Source organism: Rhinolophus sinicus, chromosome 13 (assembly GCF_057876585.1).
Source record: "Rhinolophus sinicus isolate RSI-liver-muscle chromosome 13, RSI-T2T, whole genome shotgun sequence".
Lineage (NCBI taxonomy): Eukaryota > Metazoa > Chordata > Mammalia > Chiroptera > Rhinolophidae > Rhinolophus > Rhinolophus sinicus.
In genome coordinates, this window is record NC_142513.1 from 12,622,370 (window position 1) to 12,638,120 (window position 15,751).

At 48.2% G+C, this 15,751-nt stretch overlaps 2 protein-coding genes across 2 annotated transcripts in view; one reads left to right on the top strand and one right to left on the bottom strand.

Annotated features, from left to right (window-relative positions):
* Window positions 1-15,238, top strand: TOMM34 (translocase of outer mitochondrial membrane 34). The gene is made up of 7 exons (XM_019749667.3): window positions 1-254; window positions 4,280-4,379; window positions 5,531-5,683; window positions 9,234-9,403; window positions 12,028-12,175; window positions 13,924-14,050; window positions 14,294-15,238. The coding sequence occupies exons 1-7, from the start codon at window positions 128-130 to the stop codon at window positions 14,396-14,398; spliced, it is 930 nt and encodes a 309-aa protein (XP_019605226.1). The 5' UTR covers window positions 1-127; the 3' UTR covers window positions 14,399-15,238.
* The window catches only part of PABPC1L (poly(A) binding protein cytoplasmic 1 like), a 26,336-nt gene continuing 20,341 nt past the window's right edge, over window positions 9,757-15,751 (bottom strand). The window contains exon 14 of the mRNA XM_088789103.1: window positions 9,757-9,959. Coding sequence (XP_088645229.1) covers window positions 9,873-9,959 — 87 coding nt within the window. The 3' untranslated portion in view covers window positions 9,757-9,872. The remainder of the gene's footprint in view (window positions 9,960-15,751) is intronic.

Genomic DNA, 15,751 nt, shown 5'->3' on the forward strand with positions numbered 1-15,751 from the left:
CGTCCCTCCTCCGGGTCAGCTTGGCCATCGGACCCAGTACTCGCAGCTTGTGCTTCCGCCCGGACGTCTTTCCGCAAGACTCGGCGGCGGGAACGGACGCGCCCCCCATTTGCCGGTCGGTCCCGGGATGGCCCCCAAACTTTCCAACTCTGTGGAGGGGCTCCGCGCCGCCGGCAACCAGAGCTTCCGCAACGGCCAGTTCGCCGAGGCTGCCGCCTTCTACAGCCGCGCGCTGCGAGTGGTGCAGGCGCAAGGTACGACCCTGGCCCTCCTTTTCTCCGCCGGGGCTGCTTCTCTCTCCTCTCCCCCCGAGCCGGACTACTCAGACCTCGCTCTGTCCCTGGGTTCAGGGGGCTTCCTTTCCCCATGGCCCACTGTCCCACCAGGCTTCCACCAGCCTTCCCGCCCATGTGGCATCTTACGAGTAACTTCCTTGGCCCTTTCTTTCTGCCTTTTAAAAAAATCGTAATGTGGTTTTATTATTCGTTCTTTTTCACTTAATGACCTACCAGAAACATAGTTCCATGTTAATAGGTGTTTTATCATTTTTTTTGTTATGGTGAAAAACACAACATTGAATTTACCCTCTTAACCATTTTTAAGTGTTGAGTTGAGTACTGTCAAGTATTTTGGCCTTGTTGTGTAACAGATCTCTAGAACGTTTTCATCTTGAAACACTGAAACTCAATACCCACTAAACACTAATCCCCTCCCCTTCCAGCCCTTGGTATCCAACTTCCTACTTTTTGTATCTGTAATTTTGACTACTTTAGATAGTCAAAATGAGTGAGATAATACAGTAGTTGTGTCTCGTGATTGGCTTGTTTCACTTAGCGGAACCCTTGAGGACGTTGTAATTCACGTTGTATCCTGTGACAGGATTTCCTTTTTAAGGCTGCATAATGTTCCATTGTATGGATATGCCACTTTTTTAATCCGTTTATCATTGATGGACGTTTGTATGCTTCCACCTCTTAGCTATTGTGAATAATGCTGTGATGATCCTGGATTGAATTCTTTTGGCTATATACCCAGAAGTGGGATTGCTGGATCAGATGGTAGTTCTAGTTTTAATTTTGGGGGGACCCTCCATACTGTTTTCCATAGTTGCTGCACCATTTTACATTCCCACTGGCAAAGCACAAAGGTTCCAACTTCTCAGCATTCTCACCAGCACTTATCTTCTGTTTTTTTTTTGATAATGGCTGTCCTGATAGGTGTGAGCTGCCTGCTTTTAAATGTTCTGTTATTCAGGCTTCATTCTAATCCCTGAGGATATAGCTCAACCCTCCTTCGCAACTGTTGGTCTTCAATTAAATTAGTATTTGTTGAGCACCTGATTGTACTGATTCTATAACAAGACAGAGAAGGTCCTTTCTCTCAAGGATCGTACATTCTTGTTTTTTGGGGGGAGTGGGGGTGGGCAGGCATGGATCTTAAGCTAGTAAACAAGACCTGTCCGATAATGATTAGGGCTATATAGAAGACAAATATGGTGATGGGACAGAGTTGACTAGGGCGCTCCTTTAGAATGGGAGGTCAAGGACAACTTCTTTGAAGAGGTGATATTTGAGGTGATGTCTGAATAATGAGAAGCCAACTGCACAAAGTTTAGGTGCTGAGCATTCCAGGTGGTGGGAACTGTAATTACAGGCGTACCTCGTTTTATTGGACTTTTCTTTATTGTGCTTCACAGGTGTTGTGTTTTTTTACAAATGGAAGACAAGACCCTCCAGCAAAAAGATTGCTATTAATACTTGTCTGGAACTGAACCCTCGGTGTCTCCTGGGTATGCCTATACAAAGGCACCTAGGAGGAATAAGCATGTGTTCCAGGAGCCAAGAATAGTGAGCCAGTGGAGGGAGTAGTAAGGCTTGAGCTCAGTTAGACAGGCAGAACCTTACTGTGTAGACATTTTATACAAGAGGCTGTGTCGTAAGGAGTTTGGGTTTTATTCCCTGATGGGAAGCTCCTGGAGAGCTTTAAACAGGAGTACCAGTTCTTCCAGCCTCCAGCTCATTTCAACCAACCACAGCCCTTTCCCCACCTCTTCTGCAAATTGTCTTAGCCCTCATTGGAATCCCTTCTCTGTAGTACCTATTTCCCTTTGCCTTCCTTCTCTTTCTCATTTTCTCGGCTAGCATTTGTTGAGTGCTTTACCGTGTGCTAGACATTACCCCTTTTATCTTCATACTAACCTGTAACTAAGACACTCTATGGATGAGTCCAGAAGAGTTAAATTACCGACCCTGGGGTTACACAATGAACACATGTAATAGGCAAGATTTGAATATGAGTCTGTTTCCCTAGTCCAAGTTTTTAATCTTTTTGCTAGACTTTTCCCCAAATTTTCTTGAAATTACCGTCTTTTTTTGTTTGAACTTTTGCAGTTTTAAGCTACTCTTGCCTCGTTTTTTTCTAGAACACTCTCCCTGCTCATCTCAGCCTCACTTGACATCGCTGAGATACTGATATTTCTGCCTTTTTCTTTCATTCTACCCCAGCTGGCCTGGAAAAGCTTGTGCTTTCGTATGGATTTATTCTGGGTCACTGGAAGAGCTGGCCTAGTGTCTAGATTTAGTAGGGGGCCAGCGTTTGGTTCTCATTCTTTTCTAGATAACATATGGGCAAGTCCCTTGATTTCTCTGATCAGTTTTCCTGATCTTGAAAGGAGAGCAGGGAGCAACCTAACACAATGAACCCTTCCAGTAAGTCTGTGAAGTGATATCGTCATGTGATAGGTGAGCACAGGAGACCAGAGGGATTGGGTAACTTGTGGGATCGCAGGCTGGATTGTAGGTTCTGTCTGATGCCCTTTCCGCCACGTCACTGGTGCTTCTGAGCATGCACACCCTGGGGACTTGAGGTGGAGTCCAAGTTTTAAGTACTTGTACTTGTTCCTTAAGGGCAAGGATATATTGTTATTTATCTCTGTACTTTGCTGTCTCATTCAGGGCCTGGCAAAATAAGAAAAAAAAAGTTATTTAATTGTTTGTTATTGTTGGTATTGAATGAAAGATATGCATCAATATGGTAACATGATATTTAGTGAAAAAAGCAAGTTGCAAAAAAATAGGCAATAAGGTGTCATTTAGGACAAGCTTTTAAAGATACTAAATGATATCTTAGGTGTGAATGCATACATAACAAAAGGTAGACAAACATGCATGAGCATGTTACGTACCAACTTTAGGATTGCAGTGACATCTGGGGGCCTGGGGACGGAGCAAAGGGAAAAGGATGGGGATGAGTGGAGCTTCAGTTATATCAAAAATGAAAAAGGTGGGAAACAAGTATAACGTATGCTCAGTCTAGTGATGGATATTGGATATCTGTTTTCTGTATGTTTCACACCGACCGTGTTTCCCCGAAAATAAGACATAGCCATGCCATCAGCTCTAATGTGTCTTTTGGAGCAAAAATTAATATAAGATCTGGTCTTGTTTTAATGTAAGACCCTGTCTTATATAATAAAATATAATATAATACTGGGTTTTATATTAATTTTTGCTCCAAAAGACGCATTAGAGCTGATGGTCTGGCTAGGTCTTATTTTTGGGGAAACACGGTAGGAGTGGAATAACTGGGTCAACACTTGATAGTTTCCTTTTTTTTTCCTTATGGCTCTTGCCAGTGGGTATGCAGTGGTTGAAAATTATTTTTTGAAATGAAAATCATGGTAGCCAGAATAAAGGACTTGAGCTTTGAGATTCCTGAGTTACCCTGCCTTTAGAAAAATGTCTGCTAATTCTCCTCCCCCTTGGGGAGCATGAGTCCTTCCCCTGATTAAGTTCTCTGTAGTCCTGTCAGATCCAGAGGACTTTCCGTGGTACAGTCCTCGGATTTGACCAGGTAGAATTTAGTCTCTTGTCTTTTATGGTCCTACAGCACTTGTTCAGTCCCTTTGTCATATTTTTCTTACCTTTTTATTTTTCTTTATTGGGTTTACATGCTTTTTGTAATAAAATTAACACACATACACACAAGTAATTACAGCATGGATTTCTTTGAGGCAGAAGTCAGCTATTTCATGTTTATCTTTGCCTGGTACCAAGTTTCCTGGTGCAATGAATGAATGAGAAGATGCTTGGTGTTCTCACTCCCATGTACTAATGACAAACTTACCAGCCCATCAGACCAGCAATTCCGATCAAGTTACAGTCATCTCGGCTACCTTTTACCAAAGCCCAGAGAGCTCAGAGGGTGAGTGTACCCTGGTGACCTGAGGCATCCGTTTCCCAACCTGTCAGTCTCATGCTTTCTGCTTCTACCTGGGCAGGTTCTTCGGACCCTGAAGAAGAAAGTGTTCTCTACTCCAACCGAGCAGCGTGCCACTTGAAAGATGGAAACTGCGGAGACTGCATCAAAGATTGCACGTCGTAAGTGGTCGAGGGTAACTTTGGGGTGCTCGCGAGGCTCGGAAGAGGAGTTTATCTGGCCTGGTTTTTCTTTGGACTGATCCCACCAGTTACATATGTGACAGATACTAGGCAGTGTCACTGTCACCGAGTCACTGAAACAGGAGGCTCTACTTGGTCTTTGTGGCCCCTGCCTTGTGTTTTTGGAGTCGTGGCTCTGCTGCTGTAAACAAAGTAGGATGGGCAGTTAGAGACAGGCCTTGAAGTCCTTGTGAGATTTGGGACCTGGGGATGAGGGAGAGTTGCAGACGAGTGACTGGCTTGCCCAGGTTTCTTCTGGGGTGGATGTGTGGGAAAGGAAAGGAGAGAGGGAAAGAAAGAGGGATAGGGGTTAATAGATAGCCAGGAAAGAAACAAGGAGAAAGGAGAAAATGGTATCCATCAATGACCAGGTGTAGGGGATGTTAAACAGTTTGTCATATTTCTTTCTTCTTCAAGCCAGTCTGATACAGCCTTCTTTCATCATTGCTAAACTAGCTCACACACCTTAATATATCCTCAGATCTGATATCCTGTGACATTGCCTTAGAGTCATGCAAGCCCTGGGCATAGATGGGAGAGCAGAGAGGTGCGCTTGCTCACGGAGCCAGTGCTAAGTTGATTTGTACCAGGCCCTGTGCTAGGATTCCTTCCTGCAGGGCTCATAGCCATTCTATGGGGAAAGTTTACCATCCTTCCCAGGCTAGAACTGGGTCGCAGAAGGTTGAAGTGGTAGAGTGACTTGCGTGGGGTCACATGGTTAGTGGCAGGGGTGGGATTCAAACACCACTCCATCTGATTCCAGAGCCTGTTTGTTATTCCCACCGGGCCACAACTGGAAACACAGAGAAGCATGAAAGCTACAAGGCACTTTGTCTTGATTTTGAGAGGATTGCAACTAAAAATTGGTGCACGTACACTCAGATTTTACATTATCCATGGTTTTCTGCCCTCTTCTCCACTTCAATCTAAGTCGAAAAGTCGCGCTTCTAAGGCTTGACATTTTTAGCAGTGTCTCTGCTAAAAATGACCTCCTATATCCTGAATGCTGTAGCTGACCCGACCTGGAAGGAGCCGGGGGGGGGAACCCTGGTGACTTAAAAGCCAGGTGACATTTCTGCCTCCTGTTCTAGAGCTCTGGCCTTAGTTCCTTTCGGCATAAAGCCCTTGCTGCGGCGAGCATCGGCCTACGAGGCTCTGGAGAAGTATCCCCAGGCCTATGTCGACTACAAGACCGCGCTGCAGGTTGATGGCAGTGTGACGTCAGCCGTGGAAGGCCTCAACAGGTGAGCCTGAGTCACTACGGGCAGTCCTTCTGGAACTCTGCCCTCCTTCCATTCATTGACGTGGAACCATTGCTTTGGTCATCTTCTGGTGGGATCCCTTTGGCCTAGGCTTAGGAACTCCTCATGAGCATGTGGCGAAAGTGTGGAAGGAGAATTTGCTGTCATATTTAGCAGGTGTTCAAGGGCTCAGGATTACTGAGTTGGCTGCTTTTTGTTTGTTTGTTTGTTTGTTGCCTGGGTGCGTAAATGCATTCACACATAGTAATTTATTGAGCTCTGTGTCAGGTATTGTGCCAGATTTAGGGCAACTATAGAAATAAAAGAGATACTAATTCTCCTTGCTTCCAGGAGCTAACTAGATCGGGGAAAGGAAGACCCAGGCACAAGCAGCTGGGACACGAGGCTGTAGGGATATTGTTTCTGGATGTGTTTCAGTGTATTGTACTGCGACCCCTTCACAAGGCCCCTCGGATAACATTTCTCTCTGGTCTTCTGAGCAGTTGTTTGTCTTTATCTCATGGTTCCCCCCATGTTTCCCCTCCTTGCATGGGCTGCTAGAAAGCCAAACACCACACTAACAGCAAACCCTTAGCAGGACTTCCTGGTATGTCTTTAGTGCACCCTTTCTGGCTTCACGTGTTCTCTCTCTGCCTCCTTTTAGTTTCTATCTGCCCCTTACATGCCAGACTTTGCCCTAGGGCCTGGTCTAATGCCTGAGACATATGTCTTCCTGCCCTGACAGAGCTCCTGGTCTCATGGAGAACACCAGTCAGTCATAGGCAAGCACACTGCAAAGGATGAGTGCTGTGCTAGGAGGCAGCTCGGGGGGCTATGAGGGCAGACAGGAGGCCCCTAACCAGCTGGGGGGGCTATGAGGGCAGACAGGAGGCCCCTAACCAGCTGGGGGGGTGCTGTGAGGACAGACAGGAGGCCCCTAACCAGCTGGGGGGAGGCCAGAGAGGGCTTCCAGGGGGAGGTGAGCGGAGAGAGATGACTAGAGATCGGGGCCAAAGACCAGCAAGGACAAGGGGCAGCCTGGGCAAGAGTGAGCGAGTGTGATGTGTTACAGAAATTGTGAGGGGTCCCTTTCATATGATGCTGTAGGAGAGGAGCTCAGCTCAGCTCAGGACAGGAGGTGAGGCCAGGTCATGCAGGGCCTGGTTTTCAGGGGCTTGGACTTATCTGAAGACAGTGAGGCATCGTAAAAGGGTCTTAAGCAGGGGAGCAACATGAGCAGATTTGAGAGAGAAGCTCATTCACTGGCTGCCATGTTGAAGAATGCCTTGAGAGAGAACAGAATAGGAAGGGGGCATGCAGTAACGCAGCAGAGATGGTGCGGATAGTGGAAAGAGTGGGACCCCTTCAGGGGACGTTTAGGTAGTATTTCAGCAGGTTTTGGTGGTTGTGGTGGTGAGAGGGAAGAATAGAAGACATCCAGCTGGTTGACATGTTGAGTTGGAGGTGATTGTGGGACATGAGACTAAAGATGTAAGGAAGGCAGCAGGTATTCAGGTAAGTTTGGAGCAAAGGGGAAAATACAGGTCAGACGTACAAATTTGAAGGTCATCAGCATAGAGGTGAATTAAGGTTGTAGGAGAAAAGAAGAACCCTACAGCCGTGTATGGGGGGAAGAGGATGGAGCTTTGAGAAATTCCGGCAGTGGAAGGACCTTCAGAGGAACAGCGGCTGGAGTGACAGGAGGAAACTTGAAGCAGTTAGTGTCACCAGGGAAGGAGTGTTTCCAGAAGGATGAAGACGTCATTCGGGTCGGGTGTGCCGGTAGACTTAAGCATTCAGGAATGAAGTCCCTGATGATTCTGATGGAAGCAGTTCAGTGGGGTCAGAAGCCAGATGGCGTTGGGTTCAGGAAGTCTGGCCGTGAGGATGCAGAGCAGTGTAGCTGTGATGGCAGAGGGATGTCCAGGTGGGTCTTATTAAGTGAAGAAAGAGTTAAATGCTGATAGTTGGACAGAGCAGAGAGAAACGATGAAGATATTAGAGAGGAAGATGCTGGCTGAGTGTGGTCCCTGAGAGGCAGGAAGAGATTGGGTCCAACCTTAGGTGGAGGGATTGACCTTGTTGGTCTTCTGATTGGTCTTCTGTTGTGACGAGAGAAATAGGAAGGGTTGGTGTGAGGACAGAGTCCCAGAGAGCAGTTTCCAGGCTCTTGGCCTCACATGGAAAGGTACTGGCTTGGGTAGTAGATGGCCATCAGCTGTGACTAGTTGGCCATGAGTTGTAACCGGTTAGCTGGACTCGTCCATTAGCCACTAATATACCTGCCGTGGCTGCGCTGGCGAGGGGTTTGGTTGGTTGGTTGGTTGGCAGGCAGATTGCGGCTAGCAAGTGGGGTTAGCAAGCGTGGATAGCGGATTGTGTATCGTGTGGATCCTACTTACTATGTCTCCCCAGCCGCCAGCGAGACTGTGGTGCAGGAAGACCCCCTGTTGGGGTACGGGCAGATGTTTGCTTTTGTGTCTCCACCAGCCGCCATCGAGAATATAGTGGTATGACGCCCCTATCTATGGCTCCGTTGTTGTTCCTTTTTGGCCTCACCATATCCTGCGTTCTTGTGCAGGGAGCGGGAGCTGAGACCCTGCATGACAGTTGGGTGCCCATGCAGGTGGGTTTGTATTTGGAGTTTGAGGAAGTTTGCTCTGAAAAGGGGGGAGGGTTAGGAGCAGAGTTGAGGAGGGTCGAGTTTTGAAATCGCTGGGCAGATTAGAAATACATCTTTGGGGGCTCAGAGACTGAATTTGTAGTGGTACCATTGTGTTTTCATTCTGGTATCATAGGAGCATGGTTGTAAAGGCAGAAAAAGTATACAGTGGGCTTTATTCACTCATTCAACACACACTTATTGTGGGTGCCAGGTAATGATGTGCAGGTGCTGGGGACCAGTTCACAGAACAGACACGGTCACTGAGCGGCATTTTAAGCAAGTTAGCTGGGTCTGGAAGGAGGGAAAGGGGGCTGGGAAGTGGACCAGACTGTTCTGGGTAGAGGACAAAGGATGTGCAGAGGCTTTAAACATCAGATCAGGAGGGAAGGCGGCCCCTGATCAAGATGGAGCGGTGGGAGGGGCCCGGATCCCAGGCCTGCTAGCCTAGGGACATGGAGCCACTGAAGGAGTTTCAAATTTGAGAGGGACGTAAGATTTACATTTTTAAAAACTCTCTGCATTAATCAAATGTGAGATGCTTGCATGGCCTCATATGATAGCTCTGTTAATATAAAGCATCGTCCTTTCTTGGGGCCTGTGTGGTCCTTCGGGGGTAAATACCCTTCACAAGCAACACAGCATTACTTTGAAGTTAACATAGTGTGACCAGCGAGGGCCAGGCAGGGGGAACTATGATGGTGGCTGATGTGAGAAGACTTTTATGGGTGGCCGACTCCTGTTTCTTTCCTGCTGTGTGTCTGGAGGATATAAAGAGATGGTCCAAACCGAGGAAGATAACTGGCTCTCATACACCTCCTTTCGGTTTATAAGAGGAGGACCATCTTGTCCCAGCCGGAAACGTCCCTGCTATCCTGCCTTCCTTTCCAGGATGACCAGAGCACTCATGGACTCACTTGGGCCCGAGTGGCGCCTGAAGCTGCCCTCCATCCCCTTGGTACCTGTTTCAGCTCAGAAGAGGTGGAATTCCTTGCCCCCGGAAAACCACAAGGAGACAGCTAAAAGCAAATCCAAAGAAACCAGAAATACAAAGAGCAAAGGTAAGCTGTGACTTCCTACTCAGTGTTGGGCAGTTTCTCTGTAGCCACTCTCTCTAGAGTAATCCTGTAAAACTTGTCCTCGTTTACGCTGAGTTATAAAAATATCTTTAAAAGGTCTTACTTAGCCTCTTAGAGATTGTCTCCTCAACTCCACAATGAGGGTGGTGAGAAAATCTACCCCACAACTGTAAGGACTGAGGAACACAGGTGAACCCCCAGCCTGGCACATAGGTACAGGCTGTTTGCTCCCTTCTCTTTTCTGGCAGCATTTGGAATGTATCATTTTGGACGTTTTGCTTGCAAGAATAGAAAATTCACTGTGGGAAAAATAATAAAGAGTTTTATTGGCTCAAACAACTGAAAAGTCCAGAGTTCAGTTTCAGGCCAGGTTTGATCCAGCAGCTAACTACATTCGCAGGCTCTGACTCCACTTCTCTGTACTTCTCTCAGCTCTCTTCTCTGGTGTGTGTCAGCTTTGTCTTTGGGCAGCTTTTCCTCCTAGCAGTAAAATGGCTGTAGCAGTTCCAGGTCTCATGCATGTACCACACCTCATGACCTAGAGGAAGAGAAAAACTTCTTTTGTCTGAGAGGGTTTCTTTCCCCCAAATCCCTAGCTCACATATTTTCTCAGTTTATTCTGGTCTCTTTGGTCACAGGCCATTCTCTGAACTAGTCACTGTGACCAGGGGCTGAGATTTTGTGATTAGCTCAGCCCTAAGACATCTGCCCCACCCCCACAGCCAGAGGGTGATGCTTCCCCAGGAACACGCACACATAAGGAGAGAAATAAGAGAAGAGAGATCAAAGCCAAGTGGCCCTACACAGGAAACTGTCCACCTGACGGTAAAACAGAGGCAGGGCCTCGCTGGCTCTTACAATGCTCCAGGGGAATTGTCCCAGCCCAGCAAGCCAGGTGTAGGGGACAGGCCGTGCGGGAGGGTCAGGCCTGCAGCCTTGCATGGCGCTAGGCGAGGGTAGGAGTTACTTCCATTCCCAGGAGGAAACCTATATGACCATAGGTTTGTGGGAGCCTGGTCAGTGTACCCCACTCTTTCCCGGAGTGAAAATGTGGGGTGCTAATGAACGAGGTGGCTTCAGGGCACCCAGTGTTCACATCATTCCTTCAGAGTCACTGAGCCACGTGTTCCAGGCCCTGTGCTAAGCAGTGTGACGCAGACAGGACGGGCAGTCTTGGCCCTCAGGACGCTCTCTGTTTTAACGAGAAACTGAGTCACATAAACAGCATTTCAAAATACAGGAGGAAGAACAAGTGCTTTAGAGTCTTTATAGTTTTCGGGAGTTCAGAATAAGAATTGATGTAAGTGTGCTTGGGGGAGTTGGGGAAAGGCTCACGGAGGAGGTGGCAGTGGAGGTGACAGGTTGAGCTGGGCCTTAAAGGGTGAGTTCTTCAGATGGGAAAGGACAGGGTTGGGAATTGTTGGCAGAGTGAAGAGTGTTGTTGAATGAACGCGTGGAGTGTTGCCGCAGAACAGCGGAAGTGAGCACGGCTGCAGAGTACGGTGTCAGAGAGCTGGGGTAAAGCTGAAGCTGTGTGTGCACTGCAGCCCACCGGCTCTTGCAGAGAAACTCACGCAATTGTGCACAAGGGCACATGTACAAGAATGCTCACAGCAGAATGTTTATAATGGCAAAAAACAAAACGAAGTAAGTCTCCACAAGTAGGAGAATGGAAAAATCAGTTGCATGGCAGCAGGAGGTTGAATGAATTACAGGTATATGCATCGACACAGGTCAATCTCAGGAATCTCAGTTTGAGGGGAGAAAAGAAAAACAGGTCATGGAAGAATACATAGAACTATTTATTCCTCTACATGAAGTTCAGAAACAAAGTAAACAAATGGTTTATAGACACTATGGTATAAACAGTCAAAGACAAAAGGAAGGGCGCACAGAAGTGGGGATAATGGTTTCCTCCAGGGGTGGGTGGATTTGCGGAGGGACCCACAGAGCTTCAAGGGCCCTAGTAAATGTTCTGTTTCTTGAGGTGAGGGATGAAGTCAAGGGTGTTAGTTTTACTCCTAAAACCTTACCCTTGTCATAAATATTTAGTATTTTATAAAGATGTTTTTAAAAATTAAAAAAGCAGGTGATACGGGAGCTGGGGCTGGAACAGCTAATTGGGGCAGAAGGCCAGGTTGGTCGGCTTGGGTTTCATCTCCCATCCTGGAAAGCTGGGGCATGGCCGCACGTGTCCTGTGAGGGTGGTACCCACAGGCTCAGACCAAAACAGCCAGGAGGAATAGTAGACTCTTCTGCCCTTTTCTGAAAGCCCAAGAGCTACACCCTGTCTTTAACAGATGCTTGTTTATTTAAATACTTATGCCCCTGCTTTAAATTCAGAAGGGGTTCTGTAGTTTCTCGTGCACGCTCAGATTTCATTCACAGTAGCTTTGTGGAGAGCAGGTGTTGCCCCCGTCATATTGGTGAGGAAATCGAGGTCCAACGGACTAGGTAGGTCCCACAGACCTTCCAGCTACTAAGTGGTAAGGTTGGAACCCAGGCTGCTTTTTATGATGTGTGTATTATTACAACTCCGAAGAGACCTCATTGATCTCCGTCGGCACCTGCTCCATGGTTTTTCCCTCTTCTGAATTTGCATCTAGTGCCTTCTGCTGAGGATGTGGAGAGAGCCAGAGTTCTGAAGGAAGAAGGCAATGAGCTTGTAAAGAAGGGAAACCATAAGAAAGCTATTGAGAAGTACAGTGAAAGCCTCTCGTTTAGTAACCTGGAATCCGCCACGTACAGCAACAGGTACCTTCCCCTCAGCTGCTGGCCTGGGGATTTCAGGACGATGGTATTGCGTTCCGTAGCCTTCTCTTGGACTGTGATGGGCTCTTCACCCCTAGCATGTAGTCAGTGTTAGAGCTCAGAACACACACTCACACTCATTTTGGTCACTGCAAGGCAGGTCTTGCCAGTGGCATTCGCTCTCTTAAGGAGACAGAAACTGAGGGATGCCAAAGGGGAGCCTGGGCTTTGTTAGCCCTCTCTCCTCCCCAGGATTTTCATTAACCACCCAAATCAGCAGACGATGTCAGTAAAAGCACTGTGCTTGCTACACAGACACAACCTCAACACAAGGCTCGTAGCCTCTCCATCTTCCACTCCCACCCCGCAGCTTGTCCAAAATCCTCTTGTTAGGAACTGGCACTGTGTCTGAGAGCACAGGGCAGAACCCAGGGTATGGAGTAATTGCCTGGCGTGGGAGCGAGACGAGTACAGCCTGGCCTGAGGGCTCAGAGGTATGGTGCTACAGGACGCTCTGCGCCAGGAGCAGCTGTCAGCGGTCCCCTGACAGTGAGGGAGGGCCTTTGCCTCAGCTCATCCAGCCACTAAGTGGTAGAGACAGAACTGGAACCTGGCTCCAGTGAGATCTTTGTTTCACTGTCAGAAGCTTGAAATGTTCAGCAAGGGACCCTATCTGATCCAAACATTTCTTATAAAATGTTATCAATCTGTTTCTCCTTCCCTAGCACATGTTACCTTTTAGATCAGAAATCTTGGATCTATAACAGGCTCACTGTTCCTTATCTAAAACTCTTAGGATAAAATATGTTTCAGACTTTAGTAAGGTAATATGGTCCATCTACTGAATCAGATAACAGTTAGGGTCTGGGGCAGCTTACTGACGTTAACTGGTAGCATTTCTACAGTGAAACTTAAGGAAACCCCACGTTCACGTGGGCTGGTGTAAAAACAGACTAGTCTCATGTCAATTCATGAGGGCTTGCTGCCTCATGAGTAGAAAAGAGCTCGCAGTTGTCAGGCTTCCATTTTGGACCTGGGCTTTCCTGGCTGATTGGAGCAGGGTGCCTCCGTCTGCCAGGCTAACAGTTGGAAAAGAGCACTGTAGCCTGTGCCGTGTCTGTGCAGCATCACCTTCTAACTCCTCTGGGCCGCCTGGCCTTGCTAACCTCATGCTGCTGGAGACCTCTATTAACCCGTTGTCCTGGGTGTTTACCACATGTGGGGGCAATGTTTTGTTTCAATACTATTTTTCATGCAAATGTGTCTGTGCCGCACCGTTTTAATTACTGTTGCTTTATAATATCTTACAGGGCTGGTCTTTTCCTCGTCCTTAATCAGAGCATCCCTGGCTGTCTTCCCAGGTTGGCTCTTCTAGCTAAACCTTAGGATCATTTTGACAAATTCCAAAAAGTATCTTGTTGGGCTTTTGATTGTGGGGACATTGAATTTACAAATTTAGGAGACTGACTACTTTTCACAAAACTGAATTTCCCATCCATTGTGGCTTTCTCCATCTTTCTAAGAACCATCTTTGTAAGCACCCAGGTGGAGTCCCCAGTCTGCCCCTTGAGCACGTCGCGTCACTCCTCTGAGCCAGCGTGATCACCTAAGTGGGCTAGGGTTGTGAGCATTGAAGGTGTCACGTGCACAGAGGAGGTATTTGGCGAATTAGGATCACTCCTCAAACTACCTCATGGCCCTGGGTGGCCCCTAAGACGTGACAAACCTCTGCAATGGTCTTTCCCCGTCAGGGCGCTCTGCTATTTGGTCCTGAAGCAGTATAAGGAAGCGGTGAAGGATTGCACAGAAGCCCTCAAGCTGGATGGAAAAAACGTGAAGGCATTTTACAGACGGGCTCAAGCCTACAAAGCACTCAAGGTAAAAAGATCCCGACCAAAAGTCAACTAAGCTACAGACATTTGTGCCTGTGGTGACACTTCTAGAGCATAGTCAGGGTGAGGTGGTGTCTGCCACACTCTGGTGTCATCCGAGGGCCCAGGGTAGCTCGGGGCAGGCCTACATGCTGGGGTTAGAAAACCCTCTGCCGTCTCAGCAACCGTCCCCACCTCCCCTTTGATCTAACCTCACAGCACCGCCCCACACCCTTTTCTCTTTTTTTAGGACTATAAATCCAGCTTTGCAGACATCAACAGCCTCCTGCAAATTGAGCCCAGGAACGGCCCTGCACAGAAGTTGCAGCAGGAAGTTAACCAGAACTTAAACTAAAACCCCCAAAGCAGCAGGAAACCTCTGTCCAACGACCTTCCTCTGTGCCTGCTCCTGGCACCCAGAATGCCCCGGACTGAGCTCTGAGGCGCCGCCTCTGCCCCTCAGAGATGATGGCCTTCCACCACTTACGAGGCTTGTGTTTGTTCAAATGAAGCTCAGTGTAGCCAAAAACCAGACATTGTTTTGCTGGAAAGGTTTCCTGCTAGAGCTGAAGCCCTGTTCTCCATTGCCCCTGCCTCGGACAGCTAGCGGATCGCAAACGAGTGCCTGTCAGCAGAGCACTCGGCTGGCTGCCCCTGCCCCACGCATGTTCCAGACTGCATGCTGCCCCTCAGACTTCACCAGACCCCTCACTGGTTCATTGCAAACTGAGCTGGGAGTAGGGAAAGGGGGGCCACAGGACTAGAAAACCCTGGCCCACCACCACCCAAAGCAGCCTGTTGAGCTGGCTCTCAGGGCTGCCATCCCTGCGCCGTCCTTGGCATTGTCCTGTGTTCTGAGCTGCAGCCCTTTTGGCCGGGCCCCACTTGGGCAGGGGTGCAGAACCCTGACCCTTGGGCTTTGTGGCTGTGCTGCCTCCCGCGTAGGGGTAGGTGCCTAAGCTGTTTCGAGAGCCCAGAGGTGTGGCCGCTCGTCCTGAAGGTGGGTGGGGTAGGCGAAAGGTCTCCTTGGAGTCTCCTTCCATTCTGGGCAGGGGCTTGTCTTTCCGCCTCGACATTGCTCCCCTCCGGACTTCTTGGCTCATTGTTATACGAAGTTAATTTGAACCGAACTGACTCCAATTTTGTTGAGCTGTGTTTAAGTGATTGTATTAAACGTCTTTCTTCTGTATAAATATCTGTTGTACTTGATGCTTTTTCAGCTTTGTATTTGGAATTTTGCAGCAACAAAGGCTACCGCTTATTGAGCATTCATCTATCGACCAAACAAATTTTCCAACATGTCTGCTTGGGCCAGGCCCCTTGTGTAGCACGAGGGAAACAGTGAATGAACAGACACGGTCCCTGCTCAGAGGGATGCCAGTCCAGGGGGATGGCAAGACGTTAATCAGCTAATCCAGGAACAGGTGTGAAACTGCCACTGGCTTAAGTGTTTCAAGTCACAATGCTTTCCCTGCCTACCTGGGAAGATGTGACCCCATGGAGGGAAAGGGGTCCCTGAGGAAGTGAAGCTTGAACTGAGTCCTAACGTGGGAGTTTAGCTGGGAGGACAGGGTCAGAAAGTGCCACTCCAGTTCCCAAAACACGGAATGCTTCAGGATCAGCCACACTCAGGGCCGCCTCCCAGTTCAGTTAGTTTCCCCTTAATGGAGTGGAAGTGTGATGACTCCATAAAGCGGGGCAGTCGGGG